Below are 16930 nucleotides of genomic sequence, written 5' to 3'. Positions count from 1 at the left end.
CGTCTGACCTTTAGGAGTAGCTTGGGGAGGAGAGGCAGTGGAGGAAAGGCATATACTGTAAGGGTTTTCCAGCTGAATGATAAGGCATCCACTTTCCATGCTTGTTTGTGATAAGTCCTTGTGCAGAATATCTGTAGTTGTCAGTTGTGCGGGAAGACAAATAGATCTATGTCTGGGCATCCCCATTTCCTTGTTATCATGCTGAAGATTTGTGGATCTAGTTTCCACTCGTGAGGATCCTTGAGATTTCTGCTTAGTTTGTCTGCCAGAGTATTTGTCTTTCCTGGCAGGAATTGTGCTTGCAGGTGTACTTGATAAGTCAATGCTCTGTTCCACAAAGACATGGCTCGTCTGCAGAGGGGGTAGGAATGTGTGCCTCCCTGCTTGTTTATGTACCACATGACTGTAGTATTGTCCGTCTTTACCAGCAGTTGTCCTGGATGAAGTAGATCCTTGAAGGCTGTCAGGGCATTCTGAACAGCTAGCATCTCTTTTTGATTGATATGAAGATGCATTCGGCTTGCTGGCCATGCTCCCTGAATACATTTTCCAGCCATGTGGGCCCCCCAGGCATAATCTGATGCATCTGTTGTTAGTGTTTGCCTGGCTGTGGGTAGAGTGAATGGCTGTCCCTTGTTGTGGTGACAGGCCTGTGCCCATTATCGCAGGGAATGAGGGTAATTAATGTTTCCAGGCTGTGGCAATGTTGAGTCCAAACACTTTTTAGATACCATTGTAGTTTCCTCATATGCAGTCTTGCATATGGAATTAGTATAATGCAGAAAGCCATGAAGCCCAAAGCCTGCAGAATTTTTCTTGCAGATAACTGGGTCTTTTATGCCAACATTTCGAAGTAAGAAGTCAGTTGCCTTTGTTTGGCTGTCGTGAGATAAGCCATCTGGGCAGTTGTATTTAAGCTTGCACCCAGGAATATTATCTCTTGAGAGGGTACTAGTTTTGATTTCTTTTCATTTACCGTGTACCCTAGGCAAATTAGTAATCTTTTTACAAACGCCAGATGCTTCAGTAGAATGTCTTTGTTATCTGCTTGAATAAGGCAGTCGTCCAAATAAGGGTATATTTGAATTCCTCTGTCTGCAGAAAGCAATTACTGGTGCCAGGCATTTTGTGAAGACCCTGGGCACAGTAGATAAGCTAAAGGGCAGTGCAGATAATTGGTAGTGCATTGATCCAGCTATGAATCTAAGGTATTGTCTGCAATTTTGTCTGATTGGGACATGCCGGTATGCCTCTTTTAGGTCCAAAGTTACAAGCCAAGCCTTCTTGCCCAGCATGGGCAGAAGCTGCTGCAGAGTCAACATTTTGAATTTTGGAACATCCAGAAAAGTGTTTAAAATAGACAGGTCCAGTACTGGTCTCCAGGCTTTGTCCTTTCTGGGTACCAGGAAAAGTCTTGAGTAAAATCCTTGTCCCTGCTCTTGCTGTGGTACTCGCTGAATGGCCCTCATGTCCATGAGGGATGTAACTTGTTTTTGTGCCTCTGCCCACTGATTTTGTGGCAGGTCTGGCATACCTTTTGCCTTTGGCAGGGTGTGAAAGTGGAACCTGTAGCCCCGGGACACTATATTCAAGACCCATTTGTCCTGGGTGATTATATGCCAATTTTGCGAAAAAAGTGCTAGTTTTCCCCCTAAGGGAGCTGCCAAAAGATAAGTGCTTGACATTGGCAGAGGAAAGTCATTGAGACTGTTTTCTATATGGCTGACTGTGATTTGTCTTCTCCGCTTTTGGCGGTAGAAGCACCCCATTGTTTAGGCCTGTATGAGCCTTGGGGCTGGGATCTGCCTCTAGGGCATCTGTATCTGCCTCCTTGCGGCCTGTCTGACACTGGAAAGGACCAATTCTTTGAAGTCCAGTTCCTGCTAAATCTGGGTGGTTGAACCTGTAAGAAATCCTTAACTGTCTGCATAGATTTTGCTTTATCCTCCATTTTCTTCAACACCTCTTCTGCCTTAACACCAAACAAAGTATCATGCTGTAAAGGAGCATCCAATAATTTTGCTTTAACATGATCAGGCAGATTTTGTTCCTTTAGCCAAGTATGCCTTCTAATGACAGTACCCATAACAGCGGCCCTGCAAGAGGCCTCCAGTGAATCAAAACCACATTGCAAAGTATGTTTTCCCACTTGTTCAGCTGCATGCAATAAATCCTGCATTTCCTTGTTATCTGCACATTCAGAATTTGTCAACATTTTCTGTTTTAGCAGTGACATTAAATATTGCTGATATTTAAGCATATGAAACTGACAATTTAAAGCCCTTACAGCCAAGGTAGCAGAAGTGTAAACTTTTTTCTCCCATCTGTCCAGTGCCCTAGAATCCCTATCAGAGGGAACAGGGTTTTTCACAGTGGAAGCGTTGACCCCTTTGGGACCCTGAGATACAGTTTCTGGGTCAGCAGCAGGGTTTTTATTCAGAAATTTGTGGGAATCTGGAACCCTGTAGTATCTGTCTGGCTTAACCGGTGCAGGGGGTAAAGAGTCAGGAGACAGGCCTGACTCTGAAAATACATCATCTACAATGTCTAGAACAGGTGGAATAGCAAGAGGGGTCTGTGCTGAGGTAGTAAAAGAAAGTCTCTGAGCCTTTTCTTAGAATCTGAGTAATCTTGGCTCTCCCAGTGGAAATGCTCCCTTCATGGTGTACAGGGTTTCCCCAAATGAGTAATCCTCAAGAAGAGAAGCTGAAGGAATAGATTCTTCAGCATCAGAATCCTCATAGGGAGGAATAGAGTATCCCTGTTCTGAAGAGGAGTTAAAGGAAATGGAAACCTGATCAGAGGAATCATATTCAGTGTCTTGCCTAGGCCTCTTAAGAGGAGGGGGATGGGAACCCCTGATCAAAGTAATTAGGTCTTCGGCCATTTTGAGCATTTGTTAATTAGGCATGGAAGTCTGTCCTGGAGAATGCTGTACTTGTTTCCTTGTCTTTAAAACTGTTTTAGACTTTGTCTTGGAAGCTGAAGTTGGCTTGATATAAAGCTGTGTAGGTCTGAAAACACCCTCAGAAGCCAATGCCTGCTCAGCGGCTCTGGACCCATCTGAGGGATTAGTTTCCGAAGGCCCAATACCTTGAGTATCCAGAGGCCTAGTTGTCTCAACGTGGGAGTTGGAGGCGGCCTGTGGCTCTGAGCTAGCGGGTGTCAGGGGCTGCAAAAGCGCCTCACTGAGAATCGGCGACTGGCCCAGAAGAGGTTTCGTCGTCGGTTTTGGACCTTGGATGCCTGTCTTTTTCTTTTTCCTTGCGCTTTTTATGAACTCCGGTCGTCAGCTGTTCCGACGGCATTATGTAGTTAAACCTTCGGTACCGACACTTAATAGTGTGTTGGTTAAATCTAGCACAAAACCGACAACTAGCAAAGTCATGGTCAGGGCCTAGGCAAGGAATACAGTAAGAATGAAAATCCTTATGAGGTATTTGCTTCCAACAAGAAATACAATTGTTAACTTTTTCTGACATTGGTCTGGAGCAAGAAAAAAGTTTCCCCAACGGGGTACTTAACTTTATAGAAGACTTCAGATCTGAAATTCAATTTAGAAAATCTCAGGAGTTGGCCGACCGGCACTTGCGAACTGCTTTTGCTTCGGGCACCGCGCGGCAAGAAAGACTGAAGAAAATGGCGTCGGCTGCATCTTTTATACCCCTGGTGCTCTGACATCAGGGAAGAGGCGACAGCAACCGACGCCAGACCAGGACTTTGGAATTCAGGCCGACTGCAGGTAGCCTGCCAGCAGGATAACCCAAGTGTAATAACTGCATCAGTGAAACACGATGAACATCAACCAGAGATGTCTCTAAATGACCTGAAGTTAACCACTACATGATCAGCACACCAAAAGAAATGCAATCACATTACAATCATGAATTCACCTACCACAGCTAACAGTAAAAGGTTACACAGTGATTTGGCTGCAATCCTGTTAATACCATTCAAATACTACAAAATCATGTTTGCCCCCCTCCCCTGCATTTTATTCACTGGATATTATGCAAGATTAAATATTCCGTAACAGAAAAAAATGACTGAAAAGTGCTCTTGGATACAAATATTTCAAGAAGGAGCAATACTGCCCTTCTAGCCTGCCAATATAGCAAAACAGCTGATCTCATAATGAGTGTCCAGGATGTTCTTAAACATATCTAAACTAGTGCTTGCTTTAATGTAATGTGGTAGTCCATTCCAGGCATCAGCTGCTCTGTCAGAGACAAAATTAGCATACTTCTCATTGTTATAGAATCTTCTGCACTGGTTGCCTGATGATTTTCTACTACTATTTGATAATCACAAATACTTCCAGAGGTAGTCGTCTCTAAATGATATGTACACCTGATTACGGTCTCCTCTAAATATATGTTTCACTGTACAAGGTCGCCTACTTCAGTCTTATAGTTTCATAGGTGAATACCAAGCTAAGCCTTGACAATAAGCTGAGATCAGAATCAAACCCTGTACCTTTTACCAATGAAGCAAACTTAAATTTTCACATCCATGGATACTCTTTGCATATTTCCACTGACTCTTTCCTATTTTCTCATGCTTGATTTCCTACAAGGTTTCCATATGATTTCTTTTTCCTATAAGGTTTCCAAATGACTTACATGTTCAAGTTAACCAACAAAAATGACTTCATTTCTGACTTCCTAGACTTTATAAATCTTTTTATACGACCTATAGTTCTAGAATTATTAAACAATTGGTTGATATTATCAGAAAAAACTCAAAGCTGTATCTACCCATATACCCAGGTCCTTAAATTAATCTACACTTTCAACCACTGTATACTGTATTAAATATTCATCTTTCAGAACATTTTGTGGGAGATTCACATGCTTAGTTTTTGATTTATCAGCACCTGCCAAAGCCCAGCATCTGATATGGAGGGATCTATACCTCTCAACTTTCCAGATATTTGCAGAATGTCCAGATCTTTGCCTCGTATCTTTGGTCTGCTCCCTATTACAGGTTTCTAGCAACTAACGGAGGACTGAAGTCACAAAGCAGTGACATACATTTGAGTTTCAGACTTTATATCCTTCATAAAATGCATGTAAAATAAGTTGTGTTATTTCTAGTAATTTTCCAAGGTGATAAGAGCAATATTTAAAATCTAGCCCTTATTTTTTTTTTTGGGGGGGGGGTTGCCCCCATTATATTTGGCTTTGTTCAGATTTCACGCCTTACAGTAAGAGGGAAGGAATGTCCAAATCTTTGCCTCATATCTTTGATTTGTTCCTCATTTCTGCAGCTGAGGACTGAAGTCACTAAATAGTGACATATGTTTGAGTTTCAGACTTTATATCCTTCAGAAAATACATGCTAACACAAATCCTGTTATTCTAGCAACTTTCTAAGTTGATAAAAGCAATATTTAAAATCTGTCCCTGTTTTTCAACCTTTGTCTCCCCATTTTAGGCTTTGTCCAGATTTATTGCTCTAGAAGATAGAAGTATGCTTTGCTTATAGGTTCATAGGTAGGTACTAGGCTATCTGCCCAAAGGCATTTATAAGCTTAGCCAGAATGTGTTGGCTTTTGCTGCCCCCTTAGATTAGTTCCCTGTGCCTCTGTCCAGCAGAGCTACTGAAGTGATCCCTGGGGTAAACTTTCTGTTTCCCATCCACTCATCAAGGTTTCTCTTGAAGAGTGTCAGTGAGGAGCTCTGCCTAATGTAGATTGGAATCTTGTTCCAAAGCATGGGAAGTCTCTGGGACAGGAATCTATCCCTCCAGCACATCCTATTTATTGCTGTGGTGAAGTTTAGATCCCTAGAGTGTGTGGCTCGAGGGGAATGGTTTTCTTTAGGTGGAGCATGTCCATCAGTTCTGGGTTGGACATGGCCTTGTATGTCAGGCAGAGATCACCTCTGAGTAGGTGGTATGCAACCGAGTACAGCTGGAGTTTCTTGGTGAGGTACTTCTGTGGTCTTTCCAGCTGTTGCAGGTGTCTTGTAAGGTACATCCCAAATGGGGCATTGTACTCTATGATGGGTCTGATGAGTGATGAGTAGAGGGGCACAATGACCTCTTTTGATCTGGATGCAAACCCTTTTGTGATTAGGAGGACCACATAGAAGGATTTTCTAACCACTTTGGCAATGTGCTTATCAAAGGACAGATTACTATCTACTTCGGTCCCCAGATCCCTTATTACATCTTCCGTATTTAGGGGACTACCACCTATGTGGTAGTTTGTGGGTACTTTGTTTTTTCCAAAGGGGATGACTATGCACTTTTTGACATTTAGCGTGAGGCCATGATTTTGACACCAGGTATCCGTCTCAGTGATACCCTTTTGGAGGATGTCTGTGTCAGCCGGAGAGTCAATTATAGCCCCAAGTTATATTCCTGAACTTACTGCCCTTACTCTTGAAGGGATCCTAGAATTTCACACGCACAATAAATATAGTACACACTCATACACACTACAAACAATTTTTTTTTTTTTTTGCTTATTCATTCACATTCTTGCACTTGCTTGCAGCAGCCCAGCAAGGGGAAAAAAAATAACCAGCAGCTTACACTTCAGGACTCAAATCCAGTGTGGTTGCAACTGATCAAGTTTTTAATTTATACATGTATTTTATCCTGCTTTCACAATTTCAGATCATTACAATTCTAATAATTATTAAAAACATTCTTTGATTTACTGTTTTATGAATTTCTAAGTACAGCAATGATCAACAGTCACAAATTCTCTTATTTCTTTGACTAATTCTCTTAGATTTTTTGGGAGGCAAATTGCGGGAAATTGGAAATGCTGCAGTAGGTCAGCACAGACAGTCTCCTGATTAAGCCTTTATGATATGCACACATTTTTAATGCTTGGATCTGTATAGCGTTTATTCTCACTCACTGTTTACTTGGCAAGTTCCTTTATCATGCTTTCTTCTTGTGTGTTAGTGTTCTGAGCTACTTATCTCTAATAACTATCATAATGTACATGCCATCCGATACTGCAAGTGTTACATTAGTAGAATGTTGGATCAGCACATCAACTCCTTTACTATTTCATGTACTAAACAGATGGTTCAATCAGTTGGGTCTGTGAAAAAAGACTTAATCATAGCATCTTCAGCACCATGATTTCAGACTCGGATCAAAATCGCCCTTGAAGTATAAAATTCCTTAATCACTTTATAAATATCCCAAATTAATGTTTCTTAAAGGAAAATTTTATCTTTGGCCCACTGAGCCATGCTCCTTTAAATAATCACCTCATGATAGCATATGGACTAAACAAGGTAAAAATTTTCAGTCCTGATAGTGGTACCCTGGTAAATCCCATAATGTGCAGTTTGACTACCCAATATTGTGATGCATCTATTTTATCCCTGATCAGAATTCAATATTTCACACTACGATTATTTAAATATTTCCCTTGATTCAGTCAGCAAGCCATCCAACCAGCCAACTAATAAGTCAATGATTCCAGTTTGCAAATTTTGGTATCTATGCAAATTAAACTTGTGTGTCATCTTTTAATACAACAATTTGCTTAGGAATGTAATTTGTAAAAAGATTAATCAAATGTATTAACAGTGAATTGCAATCCAAATGAACTGTTCTCCTTTGTGAAACCAATACATTCTAATAATTTTCAAAGGTCAAACATAAACACTTACACAGATTTTGCATAGATCCTTTTATTGCTGCTAAACATCACACCAAGACTCCCCGCTACTTGACTGACAGCCTTCTTCCTAGTAACTTGTTCTTTTACATCATTTTCACACATAGCCCAGTACTCACACAGCCATCAAGCTCCATCCTACCATATATAATTTGTTCCCAAATGCATAGAATCAGTAGACCTGGACATGAGAGGAGAGTTAGAGATCATGCAACAGCATCCTCTTGGGATTACGGAGACTTTACTATACTCCAAGTAACATAATTTAACAAGGACAAGAAAAAAAAACTCAGCAAGCCAACTAACAGAACACTCGGTCACTCACGCAGTCACGGCACGCTTGCTCACTTGGCTCAGCAGCTGCTAAACCAGGAGAAGAAAAAGGGAGGAGTCGTCAACTGCAGCTGTATTTAACAAGCAGCCCGCCAAAATACACCTGCAGCAAATAACAATTGTTGCCATTGCACCAGTCATCACCCCTGACCTAAGCACAGCAGGCAGCAAGCAGAAAAGTGAACCACCATTTTTTTTTTTGGCTACCCGTTGGCTGGCTATAGTGTACATAGTGTATGCCTGCTCTAGCCTCCATTTTGATGGCACATTTTCCGATTTCAACAAAATAACATTTTTTTAATGGAGTTCTGAACAGCTTCAAAAAGGGGGTAGCGAACACCGGTACATAAATCTGCCACTGGCCTCCATGGAAGTAGTTTTAGGGAGTTGAGGCCCACTAATAGCTTCCGAAAAAACAGAATGTAACAACCCTTGCAATATGAGCTTATTCTTATGATCTGTTACAGCTTGCGGATTAAACTTATTACAAATAGCACAATCTATGTTCAGGTGGTCTGGTGCCAGGCAATACACACATAACTCATGTGTGTCTGAGAGTGGAAGCTTATGACCACAATTTTTTACACTTCTTAAATGCTGAAGGGCCTTTTTCGGACATCATTGAAGAGAAGGAGTAATTTTTTTTTAAACTAAGAACAAATAATATGGGCAAGGGAGGAAAATAGTACCAACAATGGTACGTAAGAGTTCACTGAAAAGTGCAATGAAAGGTTAAATACAGAAGTTAAATAGAAAAAAGGGGAAATACGAGCAATGGTATATATACATACATACACATATATATATTTACTTTTATTTTACATTTGTTGACCGGGACAGTCCGACTGGATGTATGTCCATTTTCAGCGGAGGCCCAGGGAGAAAAGCTCCACATTAAGACAATTTACAAGACAGAAATCTTGACATATACAATACAGATAAGGTCAGACAGGTAAAACATTTCAAATACAGGAACATTTATACAGTACTGCTACAGTAACATACTCGACTAAATAAGTTAAAAATTTTGAGTAAAAGGATTAATAAAACTTTTTTTTTTTAACATTGTTTATAAAGTTTACCAAACCTTAGGAGGTGAGCTACTACAGTAGGAATTAATAGAGAATATCAAAGCACCTGAAATATCATGTTAAAGATAGATAGTAAAGAATGGTCCTGCTAGGGGAGAAAGTGTCAGTCAGGATTTGTGCATGGGCAAAGCCATTGGGCTTTAAGGAAGATTCTTAATTGCTTCTTGAAAAGTGGAGTAGAAGAAAGGGCTGTTAGTTCAGTTAGAAGAGTGTTCCAAGAGTTACCAATAGAGTTTGAGAACAAGCTATCTCCAGATTTGTTGTTGGACTTCAGGGTAGCTACTAGTACCATATTAGCTGATTAAAGGGTTGTTAGATTTTTATATGGGCAGATAAGGGTAGAGAATATGGGTGTATCTGTGGGGTGGTGTAAGATCTTGTGTATAGTAGTAAGTTGCTGGAAAATAATCTGACTTTGCAATTCCAGCCATCCTAGCAATTTAAAATTTTGGCAGTGGTGGGATCGAAAAGGAGCACCAGTGGCAAATCTAGCTATGTTATTATAGGATGTTTCCAACTTATGAAGATTATTTTTGGATAAGTTAGTATAGATTGGGGATGCATAGAGAAGGGTGGAGATTAAGTGAGTTTGGGCAATAGTAGTCCTAGCTAGAGGTGTGAGATACGGTTTAAGTCTGTAGAGGAAAACAAGTTTTTAATTAACTGATTTAATGGTTAGGTTGATATGTGTGTCGAAGTTTAGATTATGATCAATTGTTACACATAAAAGTTTGGTGATTGTGTCCGGAGCTATTACAGTACCATTATTAGATGTAATTGTGAAGTTGATAGCAGGAGACTTCTGAGTGGGAGAGAATAGTACCAATTTAGTTTTTTTGGGGTTAAGGAGGAGACAGCGTTGATGGAACCAGTTTTCAACTAAGCTAAATACTGCTTGAAGTCCAGCAGGCGAGGAGGCTGAACATATTAATGTCAAGTCGTCGGCATATTGTATGCAGGTGGTTTGTGGAAGGGAGATTTTCAGATCATTTATGAAAATAGTGAAGAGGAAGGGTCCCAGAATAGAGCCTTGTGGGACTCCAAGAGTTATAGGGAGGCGAGTAGATAGTTTATTTTCCCAGAGCACTGCTTGTAGTCTATTTCCTAGATATGACTTGAACCAATTAACTGTCTGGGTATCTAGAGAAAGTGATTTGAGTGAGTTTAACAGTAACCGATGATTAACCATATCAAATGCTTTTGAGGGGTCAATAAAGAGGGCTGAGGACAGTAAGCTGTTGTTACGATTTTTATTAATGCAGTCAGAAATAGATAGTAGAGCAGTTGCAGTACTATGGAAAGGCCTAATACCATGCTGGCAGTCAACTAGCAGGTGGTTTTGGAGGAGAAGATCAAGTAGCTGATGGTGAATACATCTCTCCATAATTTTTGAGAGTTTGAGAGTTCATTTGAGTTCCCACCATTACGCAGTGGGATAATATATGAGACTTTCCAGAGGGATGGGATGGAACTTTCTGTAATGATTCTGTTAATTAAGATGGAAACAGGATAGGCAAGCACTCCAGCTGCCATTTGAAGGTATTCAGCTGGGAGGAGGTCAGCTGATGGAAAGCATTGTTTAAGCTTAAGAAGTAGGGAATGTATGAGAGATGTTGGGACAGGCTGCAGTTGTAATACTTGGGGTAGGGTGGTTGGCAAGGATGAGGCAGTGGTTGGCATGGATGAGGCAGTGGTGGTAACAGGTGGTAAGGTATTTGCTAAAGATTGAACAGTTTCTGAAAAAAAATCTGTTAAAAATATCAGCAATTTGGTTGGAAGACTTATGAGTCAAGTTAGAGGGGTATGTGTTTTGGCTTGTCCAGGATGGAGTAATTTATTTAATCCTGACCAGAATTTTTGTGGGTTTAAATATTGGGTTTGTTGGAATTTAAGGTAATAGTTTTTTATCTAGGAATATTGATTTTGTAGTGGCATTCCTGAGCTGTCTAAAGTTTAAATGATCAATAGGGTCTTTGGTGCTTCTCCATATATTCCAGATTTTATTTCTCAGTCTCATGTTTTGCCTTGTCTCATTTGAGAGCCAGGGAGCAGGTTTGTTCCTAATTTTAACAGGACGAGAGGGGGCATGGTGCTCAAGGATTTTTAGAAATGTATTGTTAAAAAAAGAGACTGGTTCATTAAGAGGTATATATTTTAGGGGTGACCAATTGCAGGCCTTTAGCTCTGCTTGAAAGTTACCTAGGTTCAGGTTCTTTTTGTTCCGGGTGGCTCTAAAGTTTAGTTGAGTGAGAATGGTGATCTTTTGTCTAGTTATAAAGGCAAGAGAGTGGTCACTAATATCATGAGGAAGTATGCCTATTTTGTAAGATTAGGGGTTATTGTTGACTAGATTTCAGTCTAAGGTAGTTTGTCTGTTGCTGTGTTTATGGGTTCTGGTAAGGTCAGTGATAGTTTGATAGAAGCCATAGAGATTAATGTGAGATGTAGGTATGTCAGAAGTACAACAGTTCCAGTCAATATTAAAGTCTCCAAGGAGAATGGTTTCTTGTGGGAATGATGTGGAAAGCCAGTTAAGGATATTTTCAAGAGTACTTATGTTGTTGCCTGGGGAGATGTAAGAGCAAATGATGTATATAGATTTATTAGCATTAATTTGGAGCTTAGATATTAAGATTTCAGCACTGCTAGGTGATGGAGGTTTTGTGTTTAGTGAGGTTACCTGTAGTTCAGATTTAAACAATATCACTACCCCCCCACCCTTTTTGTTAGGACGGTCAATTCTAAGGATGTTATAACCTGGAGGGATGATATCATTGTCTTGGTTTGAGCCAGGTTTCTGTGAGACATAGGATGTCAAAGGAATGTAAGTCTAGTAAGGCATGAAGTTGGGTAATTTTGTTATTTAAAGTACAAATACTGAGGTGGGCAATGAGAAGAGAGTTTGAGAAAGAAGAGGGGGTATGGGAAATAGATGTGAAGGAAGAATGGGAGTCAGGGAAGGTATTACCAGGCCTTGGATTTGGGTGAATATCACCGTGTAGTAGTAGGTACTGAGGATTGTGTGGAAGTTTTGCTAGTTTACATAAAATAGGGTCTATTTTTCTGGTTTGGAAATACTTAATATGGTTTAATCTGTGAAACTGTAGGAGAAGGTAGGCTGATGAGGATGTAATGTTACTGTGGGTTTGTGAGCTGATAGATAGAAAGGGGAAGTTTGTTTAAAGGAGTGTTGAAATTGAAAGGAGCTTAGGAATTCATAGTCTGTGAGGCTATGAGATAGAAGTAGAGTGGAAAGAATTATGGGCAAGAGGAGGAAATTAGAGAGTTTTAGTAAGCCAGGGGTTGACATAATGAGAGAATGTGGGAATGTAAGTAATGAGAAAATAAGGGTTAAAGAAGGGCAAATATGAGGTGGGTTTGTTTAATGAGGAAAGTATGGATAGTGGAAGGTGTGAGTAAATTAGTAACAGATGGTTGAGTATGAAACGAGATATGTCGAGCTATTGGTTGATGTGCGGTGGGGGTGTGGCTTCAAGCAGTATAAGGAGAGGTGCCCTGGGGTGGGTGGGAATTGGGGGTAGGGTAGGGGAGCAGAGTGAGCCCGCAGGGCGAATGGAGCAGCAAGAGCAGTAAGGTAAGTTTAGCCAAAAGACAATCAGCTGTCTTTCGTGTTTGGTGTAATACAGAAGTAACTAAAGTGAAAACTGGGGAGCAGAGTATATAAGCTTATCAGATATGTGTAGATGATTTAGTAAAGCGAGAGTGAGGTTCTCATGTGCAGACAGGGGGATTAGAATTGTACTGAAATGCCAAAGAATGGGTGTAGGACCTGAGGGATAGTTAGTTTTAATGCTAGAATATAGTGTAGGTAAAGACTGCCACCTAGTGGTCAGGGGAGTAATAGTAGCTGGGGGAGGCAGGCAAGAAGCTATTCCAAAGGGATAAGATATAGGATGAGGGGACAAAAGGGTGGAAGGAGGAAGTGTCTTTGGGTCTGCAGTAGGCTACTAAATCTCACACCGGAGGGTTAACAAGCAGTTATAGGCACTACAGAAAGGTAGTAAAAAGGTATTTTGCAGCATACAAGTACAAAGATTTTAGGAGTACAAGCTTTATGAAGCCAGGCAAGGAGTCAGCTTCAGGGGCGTCTTCAGGTTAGCAGGTTATTCTTTAACTTTGCAGCAAGGAGGGAAACTCCCAGATGCACTTAAATGTAAAATACTTTAGGAGTATGACAGTGCCTTTCTACATCAGGCTTTTTGATACCTCTGTAATTAAGCAGAAGTGGGTGGGGAGGTGTGCAGGTTCAAGGTGGGGGAAGGGATAGACACAAATTAATGCAAGGTTGAGAGTCAGAAAAACTGGACTAAGCCAGCTGCTAAAAAGAAAATAGGAAAGCCAAGCTAAGTTAATTGCAGGTCAGTGTGGTGTAGTATTTACCTAATAACTGCAAATGTTATACTACTAATCTAGTACAGAGTGGTGAAAAGGACCACCACTTCTGCAGGGAAAAACAAAAGAAGTATGGGCTGCAGGTACATAGGTAAACTTTTTCCAAGAGAAAGTAGTTTTAAGTAATTTACCTAGGAGTACTATAGGAAGAGAGAAATGGGGGGGACCAGTAGTGTACACGCGTACAGTGAAAGGGGAAACAGTCTTCAGTTTGGAGGACAGATTAAATACAACTCTAACATACACTAGTGTAGCTGAAAGCACTTTAGTGTTCCACCGACGCAGGGTCTCACAGTGCAGGGCAACAAGACAGCCTTGGGTTGATTGGAGGTTGGCCAAGACACAGCATGTAACTTTTGCTGAGGGGAACTAGTGTAGCTAAAAGCACTTTAGTGTTCCACCGACGCAGGGTCACACAGTGCAGGGCAACGAGACAGCTTTGGGTTGATTGGAGGTTGGCCAAGACACAGGATGTAACTTTTGCTGAGGGAAAATGGTGTAGCTGAAAACACTTTAGTGTTCCACCGACGCAGGGTCTCACAGTGCAGGGCAATGAGACAGCCTTGGGTTGATTGGAGGTTGGCCAAGACACAGGATGTAACTTTTGCTGAGGGGAATGCGAGCACACTACTAGGGATTCCTATGAAGCAAGGCAGAAAAGCTAAGTCAAAAGATGGTGCCTTTCTACATACTTTCTATATACATATATAAATACATAAAAATCTACACATATTATTTCATTGAATTTCATTTCACCCGACCACTTCGCTGAAAACTCAAAATACTGAAAATTCATTTCACTAAATCTCATTTCACTGAACTGTATGAATGAATATATATATGATACATAAACATATATATATGCATCTACTTTGTTTCGTTGAATCTCATTTCACTGAATTTCATTTCACCCCGACCACATCACTGAAAACACAAATTACTGAAAACTCATTTCACTGAACTGAACTTAGTACATATGGCACTGTGTAGAGTACTTTAAGGCAAGTAAAAGGTACATGCCCTTTTCCCCACTTTAGTGGGATCCTGGAGTTAGTATATATAGTTAGGTGGATGTGGGGGGCATAGCCCCCCTCCTTGTTTATTTTATATTGTATTTTACCAAAAACTTCAAAACAATACATTTTAAACAATAGACATGCATAGTTACAACACCAATGACTAACTCTCTCCAGAAGACAATATGTACTCAAACTAAGTAGGGGGCTGTGCCCTCCCACATTCCCCAACTATATATACTAACTCCAGGATTGCACTACAGTGGGGAAAAGGGCATATACCTTTTAACTCTACACAGTGTCATATACACTAACTACAGTTCAGTGAAATGAGATTTAGTGAAATGAGTTTTCAGTAATTTGTGTTTTCAGCAAAGTGGTCGGGTGAAATGAAATTCAATGAAATGAAAGTAGACCCATATATATATATATATATATATATATATATATATATATATATATATATAGGATACACTAAATGTAAGAAAAAAATATATAGATAGAAAAAATAACCAATCAAAAAACATTTATCTGAAAATAAGCTCAAATGACCACGTCTATTTTGTGAAAGTGGCAAACAAGATCGGAGTATGTTAAGGGTTGGTGCATTATGTGTAGGGAGGAGCTCGAAAGCTTTTTGGTGGCCATAAGCTATAGCAACAGCTGAATCGGCTCAGAGACCAACAGTTGAGGAATGAATGAAAATTGACAACATCAGATCTAGTATCAAACCTTAATGGCAGTTCAGTAGCAGTGCTATTCCCACCTTGTACCACAATCCTGCAATACCTCATTTCTCACACACACATGTATGTACATGGTTGTAACTGAAGTATTTGTAAAATCAAGAACTCATTATCTGTTTGCTAATCTCCCCATTAACGTGTGACACTGGAACTGGAATTTTATGCGCACACACACACACACACACACACACACACACACACACACACTGCATATACGTATATATGGACATGCACATATATATTTGTAAGGGTTGCATGGACTGAGCTATAGGAGCTTCATTATTGAAGACTTATGACTCATAAGCCAGAACAGTTATCATAATCATTGCGATATTTATTCAGTTATAGGTGTTCCCTACACCACTCTTCAGTTCAGCAGATATGGTAACAAATAACTGAGGTGTTACAATACTTAAGAACTGAGGCTGAATTCAAGATAGCTGTATGACTGATAATGGAATACAGCAAAACATTGGGTAGCTCTCCAACAGTGTACAGCGATATCACTTTTCGCAGCATACTATAACTAGCACCAGCTTCTCTGCACTAATGACCACAGAGATCAAAGGTCTTAAAATATAAGAAAGAATGAATAACAAGACTCACTAATCAAAGAAGTATAAGAGGTTTATGTTTAATAATGAACACACCAGTTGTTCATTAAAATCAAAAGCTAATAACGTCCATTTCACTTACTACACATAATTATTCACATACTATTACGCATCAGTGCACACACTGGCATACAAGATCACTTGTATGGGTCTACACTGTTAAATTACATCTGCTCATTTACTATTATAGAAACTACACTTTTCTCAAATCCTGTCACATACCTGCAACATCAAACTCTAAAATGTTTTCCTAAATCTGTCTGCATAACTTCTCCATTCTATCAAAGTAATAAAAAAACACTGGCAACTGCTAATGAAAAAAAGGAGTACACTTTACCTTGGAGCTTTAGAAGTGTATAATGTGCCATTTCCATTTTTTGCACTAGGGGACAAGCTTGAGTTTGACAAAGGTGGAGAAGCTGTAGCGACCGATGCAGAATTAGCTGCTTCACAGTGTTTATACACAGTCTAAAATAAAGGAGACATGCAGCAAGTCAGTATTTATGTTAGTATTTCATACAATTTCTTATCTACAGAGCCATAATGCAGTTAATACAACTCAAATCAAATTATCTTATATACATGGTTGTGAATGAACTTAGTCCAGTGGATATTTTCGACTACTTTATTTATCTAAGAAAATGAATTTCACGTACCTAATGGAAACCACTTTATCAGTTCAAGTACAAATCAATGTTAGCTCAGAAAGAGAGCTAACATTGAAGCTATATGAATATGTCACATATGATAATACACATTACCAAGTTGCACCAACTAAATGCTCTGAAAACAATTAATTTATGTTAGTACTAATAAATGCAGTCATGTGCATTTGGCGCCATGATCCCATGATATCGTTATACTACTATCACCATATCTTGTCCATTGAGGAGTCAGCTAGGGATATGAGGTTTACCACAAACCATTAACTTAAATTTGATAGCAATTCTTCAATACTAATAAAAAATTAAAACATACTGAGGAACATTATGAGGACAACAGTGCACAGGAAAAATAAGTACGTGTTTTATTGTTTAAGTTGCTTATAAGGCTCCTAATTTGAGTA

At 39.8% G+C, this 16930-nt stretch overlaps 1 protein-coding gene across 1 annotated transcript in view; it reads right to left on the bottom strand.

Moving 5' to 3' along the window:
* Positions 1-16930, bottom strand: part of LMBRD2 (LMBR1 domain containing 2) — a 1695734-nt gene that overhangs the window by 1504990 nt on the left and 173814 nt on the right. The window contains exon 3 of the mRNA XM_044069969.1: positions 16202-16332. Coding sequence (XP_043925904.1) covers positions 16202-16332 — 131 coding nt within the window. The remainder of the gene's footprint in view (positions 1-16201; positions 16333-16930) is intronic.

The sequence above is a fragment of the Protopterus annectens genome, chromosome 1.part0 (genome assembly GCF_019279795.1).
Source record: "Protopterus annectens isolate FY-2018-M chromosome 1.part0, PAN1.0, whole genome shotgun sequence".
NCBI lineage: Eukaryota > Metazoa > Chordata > Ceratodontiformes > Protopteridae > Protopterus > Protopterus annectens.
Note: the sequence above shows the minus strand (reverse complement) of the source record. Positions and strands in the feature narration are given on the sequence as shown.